Genomic DNA, 20,805 nt, shown 5'->3' with positions numbered 1-20,805 from the left:
TACATGTTTAAGATTGTTTTTATTATTTAAAAAAAATTAATGTACTCAATGTTTTTACAATATTTGCCAAATAACCAACAGTAATACACGATGGATACGTTTATTTGTACAATGTAACCTTGTGAACTACGGCTGACGTTCATTATGACACACACACACACACACACACACACGTAAGCCCTCTTGGCTCACAGCCAAGAGATCTCGGGTTCGTTTTTCGGGCATAGTGGAGACGGATATGCGTTGCCTTTACCCGTGCTAATGTCCACCCAGTAATGAATGGGTACCGGGTGTCAGTCGCGGCTTGGCACCGCCAGAAGGAAGCAACATGAGTGAAAACTCAAGGCTTTCAAACCAGGCACTTGCGAACTTGACTCACTAAAAAAAAAGTACAAGGAGGTTAGTACAATACAGTAGGTACATAAATAAAGGGCTGGGGGAACGATCCTAACCTCCTCTTACTTCTCCATATGTTCTGTCTAAGGAAGCTCCAGTGCCCATATGGAAATGCATAATACTTGAATGTCCCGTATATTCTCTTTTCAGCAAGGATCAAGTGTTGGCAAGGGTTGATCTGGCATCTTGTTGTGTATGGTGGCAGGATGGAGGCTAGTGGTCATTTGAAGACCCAGGCCACAGACACTTCCAAGTCTTTTAAAGTTTTGTTGCAGAGGGGCATGAATGACTTCTTTTCAGACGCCATATAGTCCCCTTACCTGCTGGAAGAACGGAAAACAGAAATAATTGTGTGAAAATAATGTTCCACTGGTCCGCAAGCTCCTTCAAAATCTCCTTTTATGCGTTTTCGCAGCAAGGGGTTTGCATTGTTGCATATGTATGAGGGCCATGGAGTCACTATGGAGGAACGGAAGGCACACTGACGGATGAGAATTACATGTGTTCCTTGTCCTCAGTCACACTTCCAAGGTCACTACTTAAGTGTAACTGGACGGGGGTTTTGACTGCTGCATGGGGGCCACTGAATCCCTGAGGCTGTTGGAAGACCGGAGAAGACACTGACATGGCGAAGTGATCAGTGTTCCTAGACCACAATCACTCTATGCTGTCTCTTCTTCTGATGTGTCGCTATATATAGAATGGGTTGGTCTCTTCTACGTTGTCGCTGCAGAATGACTTGTATTTGTCCTTTTCTGAACCCTCTTCTGAATTTGTACAACACAGTGGCTGAGAGGCTTCCGAGGTCTCTTTTAAGGAGTCTCTGCCGAGTGATTTTAATTCTTCTGAAGTCTCCTTTGCCACAGTGTCAGCGACCACAGGTCCGTGGGCAATGGAGTCCCTGCAAGCCTTGATGGAGCGGAAGCTTCTGCTGAGAGGGCGGTTACCATTGGACAGAGAATGGTCAACGCTTGAATGCCCATCGTCGGGTGACTTCTTGCACTGTAGTAGGCAGAGCAGCTCCTGTCGGAAGGACGGGTTGATAAGGAGGAGGTATACGCCATGCAGCACGTGCTCCAGTATCTGGGCGATGTTCCCCACGTGCCTCAGTGTCTCCGCGGGGCTGGACTCCGTGCAGCGATTATCGTTGGACTTAGCGTAGCCTGTCAGGAAGATTGTGATGGGCATCGTCATTACCACGTAGGAGGCCGTCATGGCTATGGCTGTTGCCACTAACACCTTCTCCTGTTTGTTTATCTTGAGTTGTCGCTTCGCCCGAGACTCGAGCTTTGACACCTTGGCCTTTACCTCATCCCGGGAACGGGGCAGCTTCACCCTCCCGATGACCACCGCCAGCACCAGTCCGAAGTTGAGGACGATCAGCAGGGCGCAGGGCAGCCAGCGCACCAGCAGGTTGTAGATGTAGCGGTACACTTCGTGCCATGGCTCCTTGAAGCTCTTTTGGAAGCCGTCGTTGGTGTTGTAGATGTCGCTGGTGCAGTTGTCCTTCGCATGAACGACGTAGGTCATGGTTTTGTTGACGGACGGATCCACGCACAGCACCTCGGCGTCCACCATGTAGGGCACGTGCAGGCCGAAGCACAACACGACGGCAAACACCAGCCTCTTGGTGATGTCGTAAGGCGGTTGAGTCAGTATCTTGTACGTCGGTGGGAACCACACGCCCACGAACCGGTCCAGTGACATGAAGATGACGATGTAGGTTCCCAGCGCATGGAATGTGCATGTGACGCTCCAGCCAAAGTGCGCGAAGAACCAGGCTGAGGAATACCACTCGAAGTCACAACCGCAGGCTGTGACGGCGATGATGATGTACGAGATGCTGAGGCACAGGTCACAGCACGACAGTGCCAGGAAGTATCTGTGAACAAGAGTGTCTCAGGGCAGAGCCGTGGATTGGGAGAGTTTGATAATGTGCTCCTTACGCTCAGGCTCACTACCTCCTAGCCAGCACTTCTGCCTGAACACAAATTCAACACCAAGAGATTAAAATTATTGTGTATTTAAAATTCCAACAACTTGTATTGTGGCAGGGGCGCTGGGTAGGAGGCAGTGAGCATGAACGGCATGATTCAAGATGGCTAGTGGCCTAACTCTCCCTAATTATGGCTTTGTCATGGTATGACACACACACACACACACACACACACACACACACATGCTGAGTGGTTAGCGTGTGGACCCCGCGTTCGCCGCGTCATGGACGACGCGGGCTCGAATCCGCCGCTACCATCTGGGATTTTAAGTCACCACCGAGTGTTCTAAAACTACCCCCATGCTGTCCTGAGGACCACCTATCAACCCGGACCCTAGAGGAACTGTCAAAGTGAATCAAGAATGAGCTCCGGGGGGCAGCATGAGCCAATAGTAGATGGCGCCTCTATAAACACTTGCTTGCGCCACAACGGGCTGGGGCTGACCATCAGGCCTACCAAGAGAACCTACCGGCGCCACAGGCGAAAACGTAAATAAAAAATAATAATGAATAAATAAAATTAATAAACCACACACACACACACACACACACACACACACACACACACACACACACACACACACACACACACACATACACACACCAGTTAAAATAAATGTCATTCATATTAAAACAAGAATGAAAGCATTCTCTCACTTACCTAATTTACCCTATATATACCCTGTTATTACTATACGAACACCATAAAAAAAAGATTATCGTGTAAGAGAGAGAGAGAGAGAGAGAGAGAGAGAGAGAGAGAGAGAGAGAGAGAGAGAGAGAGAGAGAGAGAGAGAGAGAGAGAGAGAGAGAGAGAAGAATGCGTAGAATCCCCCATGGGAATGCTTTGGTGTGGTTGAGGTGGGGAAGATATGGCGCTCAAATAATAATAATAATAATAATAATAATAATAATAATAATAATAATAATAATAATAATAATAATAATACAATAATAAAGAAGAACGTCGCTGTGTGTGTGTGTGTGTGTGTCTGTCTCTCTCGAGACAGCCAGCCGTTCCCCTACGGAAGAGCACAGAGCTCGTAGTACCGATCTTTGGGTAGGACTGAGACCACTCACATACAACACACCGCGACAACGAGGTCACAACTCCTCGCCTGACGTCGCGTACCTACTCACTGCTAGGTGAACAGGGGCTACACGTGAAAGAAGATAAACCCAACTTGTTTTCACCCGACCGGGGAATCGAACCCCGGTCCTTCTGGTTGTGAGCCAGACGCTTTACCCCTGAGCTACCGGGCCGTGTGTGTGTGTGTGTGTGTGTGTGTGTGTGAATGGGTGGGTGTGGGTGTGGGTGGGTGGGTGAGTGGTTCGGTGGAGGTGGAGCAGGGATTAAGGCGCTTTCTTGGCTTTGTAGCACCGGCCTGTCACTACAACTATAACACGATTTTCAAAATTTGAAGTGGTAAAAAAATATGTAATTACGGCGAGTAAAGTCAGATCATGTAATGCTCATACCACTCTTTACAAACCCTAGCGTGTCTCCTCCTGAATCGCACTTAATTTAAAATCTGAGAATACCATCGCAATCAAGAGGATTTATGTTTTTGAACAAACGTTTGAATAAACAATTGATTCGATAATTGCTGCAAATATTGATAATAAGTAAAAAAAGTGTTTAACCACTGAATGATATTCTCTGAATTCTGCCCACCATAATTACTTTATTTTCTTTTAACTGTCGCATTTTAAAAACGTGTTGCAGTTGTACAACCACTGATAATTTAAAAAGGCTAACAAAATTTACCTAAGTTTTGCAACAGATTAGCGGTGGCTGAATGGTCAGCGTGTGGGCGTGGTGAGCCTGGAGTCCTAAGTTCGAGTCCCACCGATGCACGCTGACAATTTTCAACCATCGTCGAGTGGCGGGAATTACCCACATGCTGCCCATATGTTCAATCAACCCGAACTTAAGCGACTTAGGTCAAGAGGAGCTCAGGGGTCAGCATTGGCCAAGCAAGGGTCATACATCACGGCAGCCACTATTAATGAAATTCGCCTGCCCCACTAATGGGCTGGGGTCGCCCAAGAGACCTCTCAAGAAAGTCTGCCGGTGCTATAGGAAGCATCCCCCCGCAAAAAAAAACAAAAAAAACAAAAACATTATGATTATTTTGTTTTTAACCTGACTACTACTAAAGGTTTCAGGGGCCGTGTTCCCGTTTTTCGCAAATAAAACCTTAACAAAGCGTCGGACAAGGATGTTATTTTGGCAGTGGATGTTTGAGACCCCGACCTAATGGGCAAAAATATGATTTGGTGTCACATGTGGATAATGAAGCACTTATAAGAGTAAATTTAGGGTAAACTTGGCTAAAAGTTAAAGGCACTGTGGGCGAGGCTAGCCCCGCCAACGACAAAGGTGTTGTTGGGTAGTTGGGTGAGGATGATTGTGTGAGGAAGGAAAGGTTGGGTATGGGGGAGGTTGGTGAACCAGCATGGGATGAAACCAGAAACTACTGCTCGCTTACATACATGCAGCATGTACGTACTACCAATAATCATATTTTCCATGTAAAGGATAAGTAATTTCCTTCGAGTAAAACTGTTTCCCCAACTGATAGTCCATATAAGGAACATCCATATTTACAGTAGGTTAAATATTGCTACGGTGTGTGTGTGTGTGTGTGTGTGTGTGTGTGTGTGTGTGTGTGTGAAGCAGTAAGACATAATTGCTGGTTGGATGGATGATTACTCATACGTCAGAGCTAAACGTCACATCGACGTCACGAAAATATGAGCGGGGCGGGGCTAGCCTCGCTCACAGTGCCTTTAACTTTCAGCCAAGTTTACCCTAAATTTACTCTTATAAGTGCTTCATTATCCACATGTGACACCAAATCATATTTTTGCCCATTAGGTCGGGGTCTCAAACAGCCACTGCCAAAATAACATCCTTGTCCGAGTTTTATTTGCGAAAAACAGGGGAACACGGCCCCTGAAACCGTTAGAAGTAGTGTATTGGACGATGGAGGTGTCAGACACCCCGCCCGCCAACAGCCAAGCAGCAGAGTTCTTTCTCACTCGTCTGGGGATCCAGCTTGATTAAATGAATTTACTATAGTGTGTCAGCGAGATATTGGTACATGGCATATGTAGTTTTCTAATTGGTTGTATGTAAGAACAGTGCTATAACCATTTCGGGCACATCTATCCATTTCTTACCGTCGTAATGTAACCTTAGAAGAGTAATTGTAATTAATCTAAAACCTAATTACCCTTTTATTTTAATTTTATTCAGTGACGATCGTCCCCTTTCATCTCAACACAGACACACACACAAAAAAAAAAAAAAAAATCTTGCTCAATAACTGTTAGCACGACTATATACTGACATAAATAAGACTAGAGCGTGGTATAGAATAGTTGGCTCAAATAACAGTGAATCGCGACACTAACCTGTTACCGATGGCTTTCTTGAGGTTCGATTGGATGAGCACCAGGATGCTGACGACGCTGCCAACTATGCCTGCCACCACCAGTATGGGTAGGATTATCTGGTAGGTGACCTCCACGCCTTTGTTCAGCTCACCACTCTCCGTTGTGTTCCCCATTGCGGCCCTGGAGACAAAAACATGTAGTCGCCTTCACATCGGTCAAGACCTTCTACTGCTACTACTGTTGGATGAAGCACACGCAACGGTTGCAAAAAGAAAGAAAAAACACCCTGTTATTTTCATTTAAATATGATGACAGGTAAAGAGAGGCACATATAGAGGTGTCACAGGTTGACATACAGAAAGACAGGTAGATAGACAGATAGGCGAAGGAGAATGCAAATATTATAACAAGTGTATTCATGTAACAGATTATCCCTTTCGTTACATGATATGTGCACAGGTTGGATCAGCTGTAGGCAAAGGTGTCACAGGTGGACATATAGACAGTCAGGTAGATAGGCAGGTTGGCAGACAAGAAAAAATATAAAACTGTATTAACGCACCGCACTGACACTCCGAAGGAACCGGAGAAGTTGTGGATACCTTTAAACGTGAAACTCTCAAAGATGCCAAGGAGAGCAATGGAGAGCATCCAAGTTCTAGGAGTGGAGTTGCCTCGAGGGAGAAACTGAAACATACAAAGGAGAGTCGTGCTGCCAGGCTGACTGATGACTTGGATCGATACAGGACTCTGTCATGAAGGCTTTGAACCCTTTTAAGCAGGGATAAGAAAATGTATGTCAGAGGTCTCACCGAGGATGTTGAGGGTTGTCTAAATGCAAACGGCCTTAGAACTATCTTCCGAGCTCTGAAAAAGCTCCACTACAAATCCACACCTCAGAAAGTTCTATCCGAACGGCTGATGGGCAGATAGTATCAGATGGGGGGGGGTACCGAACTCGTTGGACCAAGTACTTTGGGCAGCTGTACACTGTAGAGCCTCCAAGCGGGTAGCTCCCTCTGGCTGGCTTGCAGATGACTGCTGATGATCCAATAATAGACGAAACTTCATCCTCTCCTGCGGAAGTGAGCGAGGTAGTGAAGAATTTGAAGGGTGGAAAGGCAGCAGGGATCTGTCATATTAGCGCGGAGATGTTGAAAGATAGGTGCGTAGCAATAATCATTGGGTTGCATGCAGTGCTGTCTGCAGTGTGGCAGTCCGGTACAAGTTCCCCTGACCGGAAAAGGGGGCTGGTTGTCTCTATCTGGAAAGGGAAAGAGAACTGCAACAATTACCGAGGTATTACACTGCTCATTGTGCCGGGCAAGGTGCTCGCTCATTTGCTGCTGATGCGAATTCGATCTCATCTAATAAAGTTTCAGAGACCTGAGCAATCGAAGTTCACGCCCGGTAAGTCACCATTTGACTGGATCCCAGCACTTCACGTCCTTGTCCTCGACAAGGGCTGCTCACTGCCTATATCGATCTCAAGAAGGCATTTGACGCAATTCATCGTGAGGCACTCTGGGACATTCTGCGGATCCGTGGGATTCCTGCAATGATTACATTGCTCTGATATCTGGAACTGGGACAGAGACCCCAGTGAAGTATGGGGGAGGCGGTTCTAGCTTCTCTTTAATTTAGGAGTGATTTAAGGATACGTCCTTGCTCTGTGACTTTTAACACTTGCATGGACCGGATATTAGGCAAAGTTGTTGATCAAAGTTGTTGTGGAGTATCTTTCGGCAACATCAAGGTCATTGACCTTGTGTTTGCTGATTTGCTGATGATGCCGTACTTCTAGCAGAATCAATTGCTTTCCTAGTGATAGCTCTCGAAGAGCTACATCATGAGGAGGCGAAGCCACTGGGACTGAAGGTCTCCCAGGACAAAACCAAGCAGACGGATTGGATTGGGCCACGACGTTATGGATTCACTCAGCACGAGTATATAGCGATATCTATGTAGGCGGACAAAGATTCGAATCCTTAAGTCGCTTGTGCTCCCAGTCTTAGTGTATGACTGTGAGACATGGACACTGAACATTGACTTGGAGAGGCGGGTCAATGTCTTTGGTACTAGGTGTCTTCGCAGGGTCATGGGGTATCGCTGAAATGACTTCATGTCGAACCAGAGACTACTTCGTGAAACTGAATCGAGGCCTGTTACCAGCTTAGTCCGTGAACTCCAAATTCCGGCTATATGGGCACTTGGCGCGCCTCCCGAACGTTGATCCTGCTCATTGTTTTGTTTCTGCTCGGGACAACCGTGGGTGTAGGAGATCAAGGGGATGTAACTCTTTGATGAGAAGGAGGTCGGTCCTATACTAGGAGTGGAGGCGGCGAGCAAGTGAAGCAACGCCCCCCCGCCTGTTTGGCCGTGAAGCCTTGCAGCGCGATGCTCTAGCCGATTGAGCTAACGGAGCGGAGTGTGTGTGTGTGTGTGTGTGTGTGTGTGTGTGTGTGTGTGTGTGTGTGTGTGTGTGTTAACCCTGTGCGTTGATTCGTCGTGTCTGTCCATCTTTATGTCTATATATGCTTGTTCCTTTTCACTCCAAAGGTAAAGGCACAGGTTAATGTGTAATACGCGTACAGACAGACAGGTAAGCAGGCAAGAAAAAAAGGAAGAAATAGAAGAAGAAAACAATAGATATGTGAATCCACGTACCAGATGCATTTTTTTCATACCTAACTGGTAAAAATAAGTGCAGTTTGAGATGCCATAATCGTAGTACAACTAGAGAGAGAGAGCCAGACACATACCTGAATATTCTTTTTGTCCCTCTGTCAGTTCACAGGTAAAGAAAAAAGGTAAACTCAGAAACAGGTAGAGGTGTCCTAGGTCAGGTAGACGGACAGGTTAGCTCGTAGAGGCTGGTCTGGAGGTGCTGTTGCAGGACTGAGAAGGGTAAAGTTTGAAAGGAACAGCCTCAAGACATGAATGAGGATTTAGTGATAAGATGCGACTTAGCTTTCCCTGATAAGATAAATGGTGATGGTTGTGGTAGTGATGACGATAGTGATAGTGGTGGTGGTCTTGATGACGATAGTGATAGTGGTGGTGGTCTTGATGATGGTGTGGTGGTGGTGGTGGTGGTCTTGATGATGGTGTGGTGGTGGTGGTGGTGGTCTTGATGATGGTGTGGTGGTGGTGGTGGTGGTCTTGATGATGGTGTGGTGGTGGTGGTGGTGGTGGTCTTGATGATGGTGTGGTGGTGGTGGTGATGGTCTTGATGATGGTGTGGTGGTGGTGGTGGTGGTGGTCTTGATGATGGTGTGGTGGGGAGAATATGAAGGGAGTGGGGCAACAGTTTGAATGGGGTAGATCTAATTCATTTGGTTAGTAATGTTACCTTAATAACTTTCTCGTTCCATTGCCTTTCTAAGCTATATATTTTTATTTTCTCTATTTCTTGATCAATTTTGTATATTTATATGTTTGTTTATACGCCTCCGTGGTCTAGTGGTCAGCGTACCTGGCTACTACTCCGCGGACACGGGTTCGAATCCCGGCCCGGGCAGTCGGGGTGCAGCTCACCCCTCATCCCTTTCGGGCTGGTCGATAAATGGGTACCTGGGGAAACCTGGGGAAGGTAAACTGTGGTAGGGCGGATGTCAGAGTGGCCCTGTGTCCCGGAATAATGGGCGCCCTCCCACCACAAGCTCAAGGGCCAATGCGACGGAGATGAGCACCGAGGCCACGCGCAGCTATAGCGTATGCCCCCAACTTTACTTTACTTTATTACGTGTTACATATTTAAGTATTTGTTTGTTTTGTTAACTTTGCTTCTAGTGGTGATAGTGGTGGTGGTGATGATGATGTCATGATTGCTGTTATCACTGACGTCATGATTAGTAGTTACAGACATTGGTCGATTTAATCAACTCTTATCACGTCATTATCATTCTGTCCACTAAAACTGTGTCCTTCCGGAGAGACCTTTTATCTTCATCTGTCGATGTATGGGGTTAGCCTACTCCTTGTACCTCACACCCTTGCCCAAAGGGAGACAGTAACTCCTTGTCAGCGGAAAAATCTATCGGCCTGAGAGAGGCTCAAACCTCAGCCTGCACCACTGTAGTGGTGTACTATACCACAGGATGTGTGTGTGTGTGTGTGTGTGTGTGTGTGTGTGTGTGTGTGTGTGTGTGTGTGTGCCCCTGCATGCTCGTAAATATCACTAAAACTACTACACGCGATAACGCTCCATGTTATCAATGATTTCATGAGGTAGATAAAAGTGTGTGTGGTGTGCAATGCAGGTAATGGTGGCCATGGACAGGTGAGGTGATGTTGGGTGGCGGTGGGAGTGACCGTTTTGAAATTCCTTGCTCATCCTTTTGATTAGCATCGTTGTGTTTTATTGTTAATGCCCTCGACAGAGCGGTATCGTTTTCTGGGTTGTCCATCTTTTATTTTATATGTTGTCATCACTGCTGTATCTGCCATTTTCTTTCTATTGGTCTTTTAAAAACACTGTTCAATCCGCATATACCGATGACACTACATAAATAATTTTGTTCTTCCCCAAAGACCTTTCCTGCGGGCATTGCACATCTCAAGGTTGGATACTAACATCTGATCTCGCCATCATTTCTGAATGGGTCAGAAGGAACTTGGTCTCCTTAAGGGATTTGAACAACATTGGGGTGACCTGTGGTGGAAAGTCTTCTGCAGCGGGGCCCCGGGAGGGGCGGAAGCAAGTAGCAAGTTCATAAATTCAGTAACTATGAAAATGACGGTAGAGGACAGAAAGTGAGGTAAGAGGTAAAAGACTGTCAGTAAGAGGAGGGGAACTGATGGGGCGAAAAGCCTATGACTCGGTCTCAAAGAGGTGTGTGAGGAATCCCTCCCGCCACATAATTATAAAATGGATGTTCCTTCTAATAATGTCAGGTGGATAAACTGAGTTTTTGAAGCACTTAAGCAGGATTTAACAAGCGTCTTCATTCTTTCAACCTGTCCGCTGATTCACTCTGAAACAACCTTCCTTAGTCTGCATTTCCTTCTTCTGCAACTTGACCGAATATGACACTTTCATTCGCTACTCCTTTATTTTTTATTTTTCGGAGCTGCACTATAGCGTTTTCCTCGCTGCGGCCTTTACTCTAAGAAATATGAATAGCTTGAAAACCATTCGAGCTAAAGGTAAAGTTTGGGAGCATATAAACGCTTTAGCATTGTTTGCCTCTCTTTTTTCCTTCTATCGGTATTTTCTTGCTGACTGCTCTTTTGAACTTGCCAAATGCATGCCTTCTCCCTCTCACACGACTCTATACTCTTGCCAGTGACATCTCAAGTAATGGACGGCGGACTCTTTTGATTTTTGCGGCACAAAATATTTGATATCAAATGATATTTGGTATCAAAAGAAATCAAATCAAATGTATTATTCATAAATGGGAAGAAATAAGGTTGAATACTAAGTAAAATTAAAAAAATAACATGTATAATAAGGCGCTTAATATAGGTTGATTTATATAGTGAAATGATTATATAAAAATAGTAACTTTTTATATAGATATCTTAAAATGATTTAAATACAAAATAATCAACATATTGAAGTGTTCATATATGAAGTTTTATGCAGATATATTAATTTTTGTGGCGTCAGGAAGGTTTTTCGTCGCGGCGCGTGAAATGAGTCAGATTCGGTGAATTTTCGTCGCGAATTCAGCTCGAGCAAAAACTACTGCAGCTAGGAAGGCGTGCTTGGTGGCAAATGAAAGCTTTATTAATCCAGATTAATATTAACACAAAATTGGAAAGCACAAAATAAATAAAAAAAAGTTATAAGCAAAAAACTAGGACGTATCCAAATCGCGGCAAAAGAGCCGAAGAACAGGCTATTTTGTGACGGCTCGACGACAAACCTGGAATCGAGCTATCAAAAAATCCTTCGAGCTGGTCGAACTACATTGCCAAGAGGGCTACATGCCAAATTACAGCCTTCTAGAGGCAATAGCAATGCCACACTAGACAAAAACGGGACAGTGTCTGGAGTTCGTCAAAATCACTCTCGAAGGGTTTACGTTTCGAGTTCTAGCGACGAAACTACTGGGAGTAGGGAAATGTTATACATCATATTGGAAAGCACATTGGTAGGGCTAAATCATTTGTTGAATACATTTTTTTGAAATTCTCAAAAAAATGAGCGGGTTTCAAGGTTGGGAACTCAAATTTTTTTTTTCAGAGTCGTTTTTTGGGAATTTATTCGATTTTTACCCTTTCGAGTCCATTTTTTAGTCCAGTCGCTTATTTCAAACTATAGCCCTTTTATTTTTCCGTCGATTGATACCAAAAACATTTTTGTAGCCCAAGAAATAAGGGAGTTATGGCGATTCGCACCAAAGCGGTTGATTTTCCAAAATTCGCGACTTAATGACAAGGGCTAGGGCAAGTTTCCGGTCTATAGTGTAGGGTTCACTGCTCTTGCTCATCCCTGTCCTATCCAAATCCCTTATGCAATAGTTACCCAGCATCTTCAGTCTTATATCCCTTCCGCTGGTAAACCCTGGAACAACCTTCCTTCGTTTGTGTTTCCTCCTGCCTACGACTTGAACTCTTTCAAGAATCTGGAGAGTATCAAGACACCTCCCCCCGAAAATGACCTCTCTTCTGGCCACACATTCTTTTTCTTTTATAGCGGGCTTATTTTATTATTATTATTATTATTATTATTATTATTATTATTATTATTATTATTATTATTATTATTATTATTATTATGCCTTTAAACTGCCTCCCTTGCTGTAAAGAAAAAAAAAAGAAAAAAAAAAAGCCGCGCGTGGCGGTGGTGCACATCTTCGTCCCGTTGACCTTTGAGCCTATGATGGGAAAGAACTCATCAACCCGACACAGGGCCAGTGTAACATCAGGTTTGCCACAGTTTACCTTCCCCAGGTTAGCTCAGGTACTGCCCATTTCTCGACCATCCCGAAATAAAGGATGAACGGCTGGGTGGGCTGAACGCCGCCTGTTCAGCAGGTCGGGATTCGAACTCAGGCACACAGATTCGTAGTTAGGGACGCAAACCATTGCACAACAGAGGCACGTATGTACATCTATACTGACCTATTTTAGACTCCCATTGAAGATCATGGTCATATGTCAAAGGTCAAGGTCCCATGGGCAAATGTCATTTATTTTCTCATGATCGTTTCAACACTCTGTACTCACCACCCATATTATGAAACTACTACACAAATGAACTGAGCCCACCATCGTCTTCATGACACATTTCTGCCTATCATAAGCATAAGTTAATTACACAAAATTGTTCGTGTAATAAGTGTATTAACGTGCCTCATCTCCTTTGCCTCAACTCGCTCTGATTCCCTTGATTTTGCTCGTGTTGATTTCTTGATCACAACCTGGTAACCGTCACACGTCTTTAGTTGGGATGTTCTCATACTTATCGACACAGAGATATCCAGGTGGTGAACGTGGCTGAGAGGGCCGCAGCAGCTTGGTGGGGGAAGGGTGGGCGGCGCCAGTTCGCTATTCCTCCAGCCGATGTTGTTATTGTTGTTGTTGTTGTTGTTGTTGTTGTTGTTGTTGTTGTTGTTGTTGTTGTTGTTGTTGTTGTTGTTGTTGTATTACTGTTATTATTATTATTATTATTATTATTATTATTATTATTATTATTATTATTATTATTGTATTTTTTATTTTTATTTTTTTATTTTTTTATTTTTTTATTATTATTATTGTTATCATCATCATCATCATTATCATCATCATTATCATCTTCGTCATCATCATCATCATCATCATCATCATCATCATCATCATCACCATCATCATCATCCTTATTATTAATCTCAAATGTAAAGATAAAATATTAAGGTCACGGTCAGTATTTTCTTTTCCTCCGATAATGTTTCGTGGAATCACAGAGAAGATGAATGAATACCTGTGCGTTCACACCTGCTGCCTTAAGCCCCAAATACACTGCCGAATTTTGGCCACGAACTTGACGTCGAATCAGTTCGTGAAAAAATTCGGCGACCGGTTCGCTGACATGACCAAGATGCTTACAGTTCGTGACCATTCGGCGACATGTCGGCGACATGTCGGCGAATGCTCAAGACAATTCGGGGACAGTTCGGAGACATGTCGCCGACTAGTCGGCGTCCATATCGCCGAGCTCAAAATCTGAAATTTCAACGTTTTTTTTTGTCGCGGAATAACTGGCGACAAGTCTCCAAATTGCCTTCGCATGTCCCCGAAGTGTCGGCGACATGTCGGGGACAATTCTCCGACAGTGCCAAGATTTCTGACAGCTGATCATCTGATGCCCATGTGGCATATAAAAGCACGGGAATCCGCGCCTACCGCACGGACTACTACAACACCCGGGGAGCAGTGGCCTGGCAGGACAGAATTGTGGGCGAGTAAATACCATGTGTTGTAATATGTGTGGTAATATGTATGATAGTATGTGTAATAAAATGTATAAATGTAACTTGTTTTTGTTTTGCTCTCCTACAAATATTTTAGAATGAATGAATGTTTACGTAATATCAGTAAACAAACCAGGAACTGAAAGAAGAAACAAATCTAAATAACTGAAAATGAAACAAAGGTTAAATAATGGCAGAATAATGATATTAAGAAATAAATAAAGTAATAAATAGTAAATTAATTATGAAATAAATGAAAATGTTACTTCCATACCTATTCTATAAATTCATGATTCTTCTTGTTTTTCGTATTTTCTTGTTTACTATTTATTATAGTATTATTTTATTCCGTGTATATATATATATATATATATATATATATATATATATATATATATATATATATATATATATATATATATATATATATATATATATATATATATATTTATATATATATATATATATATATATATATATATATATATATATATATATATATATAAATAAATATATAAATATATAGAGAGAGAGAGATAATACATAAATAGATAGATAGATAGATAGATAGACAGACCCCCGTGCACACCTCCCACCGCGACCCGTTTGCCGTGTCGTGATTAATTCGCCGAATATTCGGGGACATGTCCCCGAATAGTCTTGGCCATTTGGCGACATGTCCGAGACATGTCCCCGAATAGTGCGACATGTCGGCGACAAATTTGCCAATAAAATTTAAATTTCAACGGTCAAAATTCGGCGACAATTCGCCGAACACCGCGAATCGGACGCCGAATTGTCTGCGACATGTCGGCGACATTTCGGCGACAATTCGGCGTCCATTTTGCATTCGTGCACATTCGGCGAACGGCCGCGAATTTTTCATGCAACATGAAACTTTCGTGGCGGTCGTGACCAACTGTCAAAAGTCGCGTGGTGGACGCAGACATGTCCCCGAACGGCCAAGAACAGGCAAGAAAGATGCCGAACTTGTTCGCGACACAGGATGACTTGCATATTCGCGCACATTCGTGAGCCAAAATTCGGCAGTGTATTTGGGGCTTTAATAAGCTGTAGGTAAATCAAGGTAATTCCTGCTCACATCTGTTTCCTTCTGCACGATTACCTGTATACTCACACCTCCTCTTCCTCATAAACACAGGTAAGTCAAGATAATTTATGTATACGATTACCTTCTCGTATATTTTTTCATATAGTTTACATATAGTTCAACTTATAGATAGTTTAACGTCGGAAAATGTGATGAACACTTTTCTATGACCCCCCCCCTTTTTTTTTTTTAGATTTATGTGTCTGTTCTTGTTTCAGTTGACCTTATAATTTTCTCGTCTCTTTCTATTTGTTATTTTCGTTACATTCCAGTTGACAGAAGTTCCATGTGTCGATCTATTTATTAGCCTTTTTAACGTTATAAGTGACAGATGGATGCGTGTCATTATTCATTAGTTTATTTGCTTATTAATTGATAGATTCATGAGTCAGTACAGATTAATGGTCCATTTTTACGTTTGGTTTAGTTCATAATTCTATTTTTACTTGTATGTTTTTTTGTCGTAGTTTTCATCCACTCTTTGGTTTTAGTTTTTAAATGTTTATATTATGTGTATTGCTTTTATTATCTATGCCTAATGTTGTTTATCTATTCATCCCTTATTATTCTAATTTCTTGTTTACTCACTGAGTCAGCCATCTACGAGAGTATTTTTTCTACTGTTTCATTTTCCCCAGCACCACACTAAATCTCTAGTTATAATTTACCCAACCCAGCAATGCATCTTTAAGTTCAACATAAATATCTAAGTGACTACTGTTTACCTCCCATCCATTTGTAATGGGTTAATTCCCAATGCAAGAAATCCATAAATATCAGTTTAAGAATAAATCAAAGATAAAGAAAAGTAATGTTTAAGTTCAAGTTCAAGATCTAAGAGATTACATCTTGCCTTCCAGCCATTTGTAATGCGGCAATTTTAAGGTAAGAAATTCAAAAGAATAACTGTGTGTTTGTTTGTTTCCTTATATCTGTTTTTATCCCTGCTCCTTCTTCTTTCTCCTTTTTATTGTAAATGTTATCGTCTGTCCTTACGTTTTCATTTTGTTGATGCAAGACATCCACAAGAATAAGTGTGCAGGCTTGTTTGTAAGTTTTTGTTTTATTTTATCCCTTCTTATTTTACTTTCTCCTTTTTTTATTCTAGGTCCTATCGCCTGTCCTTTCTTTTTGAAGTCTATTTTTTTATCACGCTTTCAGTTATTATAGTACCTGTGCTTAATGCTTGTCTCCCCATATTCTACTTTGTATCCTACTTTTTTTATCCTCGGTCATATTTACGGTAACTTTTAGTTCATTTTGTCTATCGCTAATGCTGTTTAACTTTATGTTTTCCCTAATTCTACTTCTTTCATTTCCGATCGCTTTTCCTTTCTGCTTCACTTCGTTTTATCATCAGTACGCGACATCAGCAGCAAGAGAGAGGAAGGAGAGACGGAAAGAGAGCGCCTTCCAGTGTAGCCCAAGTCGCCGCCAGAGCCACGAACAGGAACGAGCTGCTGGAGAAAGTGTAGGACAAAGGCGCTTGGGGGTGTCCAGTACCGTGAGTGACTCTGGGAGGTTGTGACGGTGGCCGCGCCTGTCTATCCTTTACCTGTCTGTGTGTGGTACCTGTGTGTGTGTCCTACTCATTGGTTGGTTCAACTTGGTTGGTGTCTTTGCTGTGACTGTTTTTATTTTTTTATTCATTTATTCTCATGCGTTTTGTTTCATCGTGTATTTACTTTATAGCTGTCAGGTACTACCACTACTACTACTACTACTACTACTACTACTATTACTATTACTACCACTACTACTACTACTACTACTATTAATAATAATAATAATATTAATAATAATAATAATAATAATGATAATGATAATGATAATGATAATAATGATAATAATAATAATGTAAGAGCGGCCGTACATGTCAGGATGATCAAAGTTATGATTTTTTTTTCATCTTATAGTTAATTTTAGATTTCTTTTCACTTTTTCAAACGCTTGTATAGCGCTTCTTAATCAGTTTCCCTCCTCTCTTGCGTGCGCGCGTGCGTCTGTGCGTGCGTGTGTGTGTGTGTGTGTGTGTGTGTGTGTGTGTGTGTGTGTGTGTGTGTGTGTGTGTGAGAGACTTTCATGTCACTATTTCTTTCCTTTCTTCATGAGTAACGGCACGTGATTGTCTGTTCTGGTCTTTTTCGTATTACTGCGACCCCCCCCCCCCCCGGCTCTCTCTCTCTCTCTCTCTCGCTCTCTCACTCTCTCTGTCCCTGGGTAATGGTGTAATTGTTTAATATTGTTAATTTATTTATAATCCTTTCCTCACTTGTCTTTTTTTTCCTTACCCTTCTTGTTCTTGTTCTTGTACTTGGTATTTTATTATTATTATTATTATTATTATTATTATTATTATTATTATTATTATTATTATTATTATTATTATTATTATTATTATTATTATTATTATTATTATTATTATTATTATTATTATTATTATTATTATTATTATTATTATTATTATTATTATTATTATTATTATTATTATTATTATTATTATTATTATTATTATTATTATTATTATTATTGTTATTATTATTATTATTATTATTATTATTATTATTATTATTATTATTATTATTATTATTATTATTATTATTATTATTATTATTATTATTATTATTATTATTATTATTATCAATTATGCTATCAGAGAGAGAGATAGACAGAGAGAGAGAGAGAGAGAGAGAGAGAGAGAGAGAGAGAGAGAGAGAGAGAGAGAGATATCAGCTTCATCTTCACACACACACACACACACACACATCCGTTTCTGATGCGTGATGTCAGCGTGGTTACATTTTTGGTGCGTGATGCTGCGAGGAAGGTTGGGCAACGAGGAGGAGGAGGAGGAGGAGGAGGAGGAGGGGGAGGAGGAGGAGGAGAGAGAGAGAATAAGGAATGAGAAGAAAAATAAGGTTAGGCTTGGAATGAGGAAGGAGGAAAAGGCTGACGTAGAAGAGGAAGAAGGAGGAGAAGGAAGATGAGGAAGAACAGGGAGGAGGCAGAAGGAGAGGGGAGAGAAGATGGAAGAATGAACTAATGAGGGAACGTGTAGGTGGGTGAGTAGAAATGTGAGGGAGGGATGGTGGAAGGAAGGGAAGGGATGAGGGAAGGAGAGGGAGAAGGAGAAGGGGACATGGCCTATAGAAAGGAAATGTGTGGGTGTGTGGGTGTGGGAATGGTTGGTAGGGAGGGAGCGGGAGAGAGGGAGAGGGAGGGAGTGGTGATGGAAGGAAGGAAGGAAGAGAAGGATGAGGAAGGACATGTTGGGGCAGGGAAGGTAAGATAGGAAGATGAGGAGGGAGGGGAAGGAGGAGAGGGAACATTGTAACTAATTAATATTATTGATAATTATTGTTAATAGTGGATCTCTCTCTCTCTCTCTCTCTCTCTCTCTCTCTCTCTCTCTCTCTCTCTCTCTCTCTCTCTCTCTCTCTCTCTCTCTCTCTCTCTCTCAAATCTCAAGGCCGCTCTTCAGAGGCTTATGTACACAGACACACACACATACACACAGACACACACACACACACACACACACACACACACACACACACACACACACACAAGGTCAGTTTCCCGTATAAGGCTTGTGACATGCAAGTATTCAGATGTATGTGAAGGTTGATTAATTTTGAGTCTACCTTGATTTACCTGGTCATTTAGGATGTCTTTTTTCATGTCCTGCGCTTTTTTTTCTTATGTTATTGTTTTATCTTGATTATTGCATATTTTTTTTCCTTTTTTATCTTTTTATTTATTTTCACCGTTTTTCGATTATTTTTTCTTCCTTTTTTTCCTTTCCGTCTTTCATGTTCTCTGATCTTTATCGCTTATCTTATCTATTTTTTTTTACCTCCTTCTTCTTTCCTTCTCTTTTAAGATCCGTTGTTCACAGTCTTAAGTTTTATTCCTTGTCCGTATTTTTCCCTTCATCTCTATATGCTTTTCTCTTTTCATCATTACACATTTTTTCTCTTCATTCTTGTATAGTACTTTTTCCTTTTATCCTCATACTTTTCCCTTTATTCATTTAGTTTACCCTTCACCCCTGTTTACCCTTGTCCTTTCATCGTAATATATTTTCCCCCCTGTCACCCTTATATAGTTTCCCCTTCACCCTTGTATATTTTTTCCCAGCATCCCAATTTACTTATCGCACCTTCAGACTTAATATTTATCTTACCTAATTTTTACGGTGCGAGGGACAAACCAAATGCTATCCTTAATTTATCTTCTTCTTTTATGCAACTTTCAAACATTACATAATATAGCAAGGTTTCTTTCCTGAATATCATTTTTCTTATCTGCCCCTCTTCCTCTTCCCCTCTTTATCTACACTTTTTGTTCTCTATGTTGTTATTTTCCATTAATATAAGTCATTGCCACATCTTCTTCATATTTCCTAGAAATCTACGTTCCATTTCCTGTTTTTGTTTTCTTTCTCCTCGTATTCTTATAAGTCACTTCCACATTTTCTACACTTCCTCTCTGATATCTTCCCATCTTCATCCTTCTCTCACGCCAACCTCTCCGTTATCTCTTCTCTCAAACTTCCTTCCATTTCTGTATATTACTTCTTCCTTCTTATCTATCTTCTTCTTCACCGCTACTACCTTCTAAGTTGCGTCTTCATACCTGCTGTCCTTCGTTCTCATCTTCTGTTAATCTGTATTCAAACCAATATTTTTTTTTAATCCTTACATTCCTCTTTTCCTCTCCTACCTGTTAACTAGTTCCATCACTCCCGTTTGCTTTTACCTGTCTAGTTTCGCTTCGGTGAATTCCGCTCACCTGTACTCCAGAACGTGATTGAGAGAGAGAGAGAGAGAGAGAGAGAGAGAGAATAGAAAATCAAGGATAACATGTAGGAGTGTTGCAACTGAAGAGTATATAGTTGAATATTCTCTCTCTCTCTTCTCTCTCTCTCTCTCTCTCTCTCTCTCTCTCTCTCTCTGTGAGATACAAGATATAAAATAGGCCAAGGGTATTTTCTCATGACGTAGGTATCTCCTTCCGCCATCCTTCCCTCCATCCCTCCCTACTCTTCCTCCCTTTATTTTCCCTCCCTCCCTCTTCCTCACACACACACACACACACACACACACACACACACACACACACACACACACACACACACACACACACACACACACACACACATTCTCTACTCTCTCTCTCTCTCTCTCACCTGCTTCTTTGCTCTTTGTAATAGTTATTTCATCTCTCCTCTTTGTCCTATTCCCCTACTCCCTGTTTCTTCCATTCTTTATATATATATTTTTTTTCATTCGTTGCAATTGTTCATTATTCTTTCATCCTGTGCTTCCTTGTTCCTTCCTCCCTCTCACCCTCTTTTACTCCATTTCATTTTCACCTTCACCTTTCCTCCTTGTCTATTTTTTTCCCTCCCTCTTGCTATCTTTTCTCACCATTCCGTATCACAAACCTTTTTCTTTTTATATCTTTCTTTTTGCTCAATTATCCATTTATTT

General features: G+C 41.9%; 2 protein-coding genes across 4 annotated transcripts in view; one reads left to right on the top strand and one right to left on the bottom strand.

Moving 5' to 3' along the window:
* LOC126981726 (uncharacterized) lies at positions 1-8,801 on the bottom strand. Its single transcript, XM_050833171.1, has 3 exons — positions 8,557-8,801; positions 5,813-5,974; positions 1-2,278 (listed from the first exon to the last, which is right to left on the bottom strand). The coding sequence occupies exons 2-3, from the start codon at positions 5,965-5,967 to the stop codon at positions 1,087-1,089; spliced, it is 1,347 nt and encodes a 448-aa protein (XP_050689128.1). The 5' UTR covers positions 5,968-5,974; positions 8,557-8,801; the 3' UTR covers positions 1-1,086.
* A 7,994-nt stretch (positions 8,802-16,795) lies between these two features.
* LOC126981725 (chitooligosaccharidolytic beta-N-acetylglucosaminidase-like) overlaps positions 16,796-20,805 on the top strand; it is a 33,308-nt gene continuing 29,298 nt past the window's right edge. For 2 of the 3 annotated variants that reach the window (XM_050833165.1, XM_050833170.1), the window contains exon 1: positions 16,796-16,905. The gene's annotated coding sequence lies outside the window, so the exon portion shown is untranslated. Of the gene's footprint in view, positions 16,920-20,805 lie in introns of all 3 variants that reach the window. The other variant, XM_050833166.1, reaches the window with a different exon arrangement.

Source organism: Eriocheir sinensis, chromosome 49 (assembly GCF_024679095.1).
Source record: "Eriocheir sinensis breed Jianghai 21 chromosome 49, ASM2467909v1, whole genome shotgun sequence".
NCBI lineage: Eukaryota > Metazoa > Arthropoda > Malacostraca > Decapoda > Varunidae > Eriocheir > Eriocheir sinensis.
Note: the sequence above shows the minus strand (reverse complement) of the source record. Positions and strands in the feature narration are given on the sequence as shown.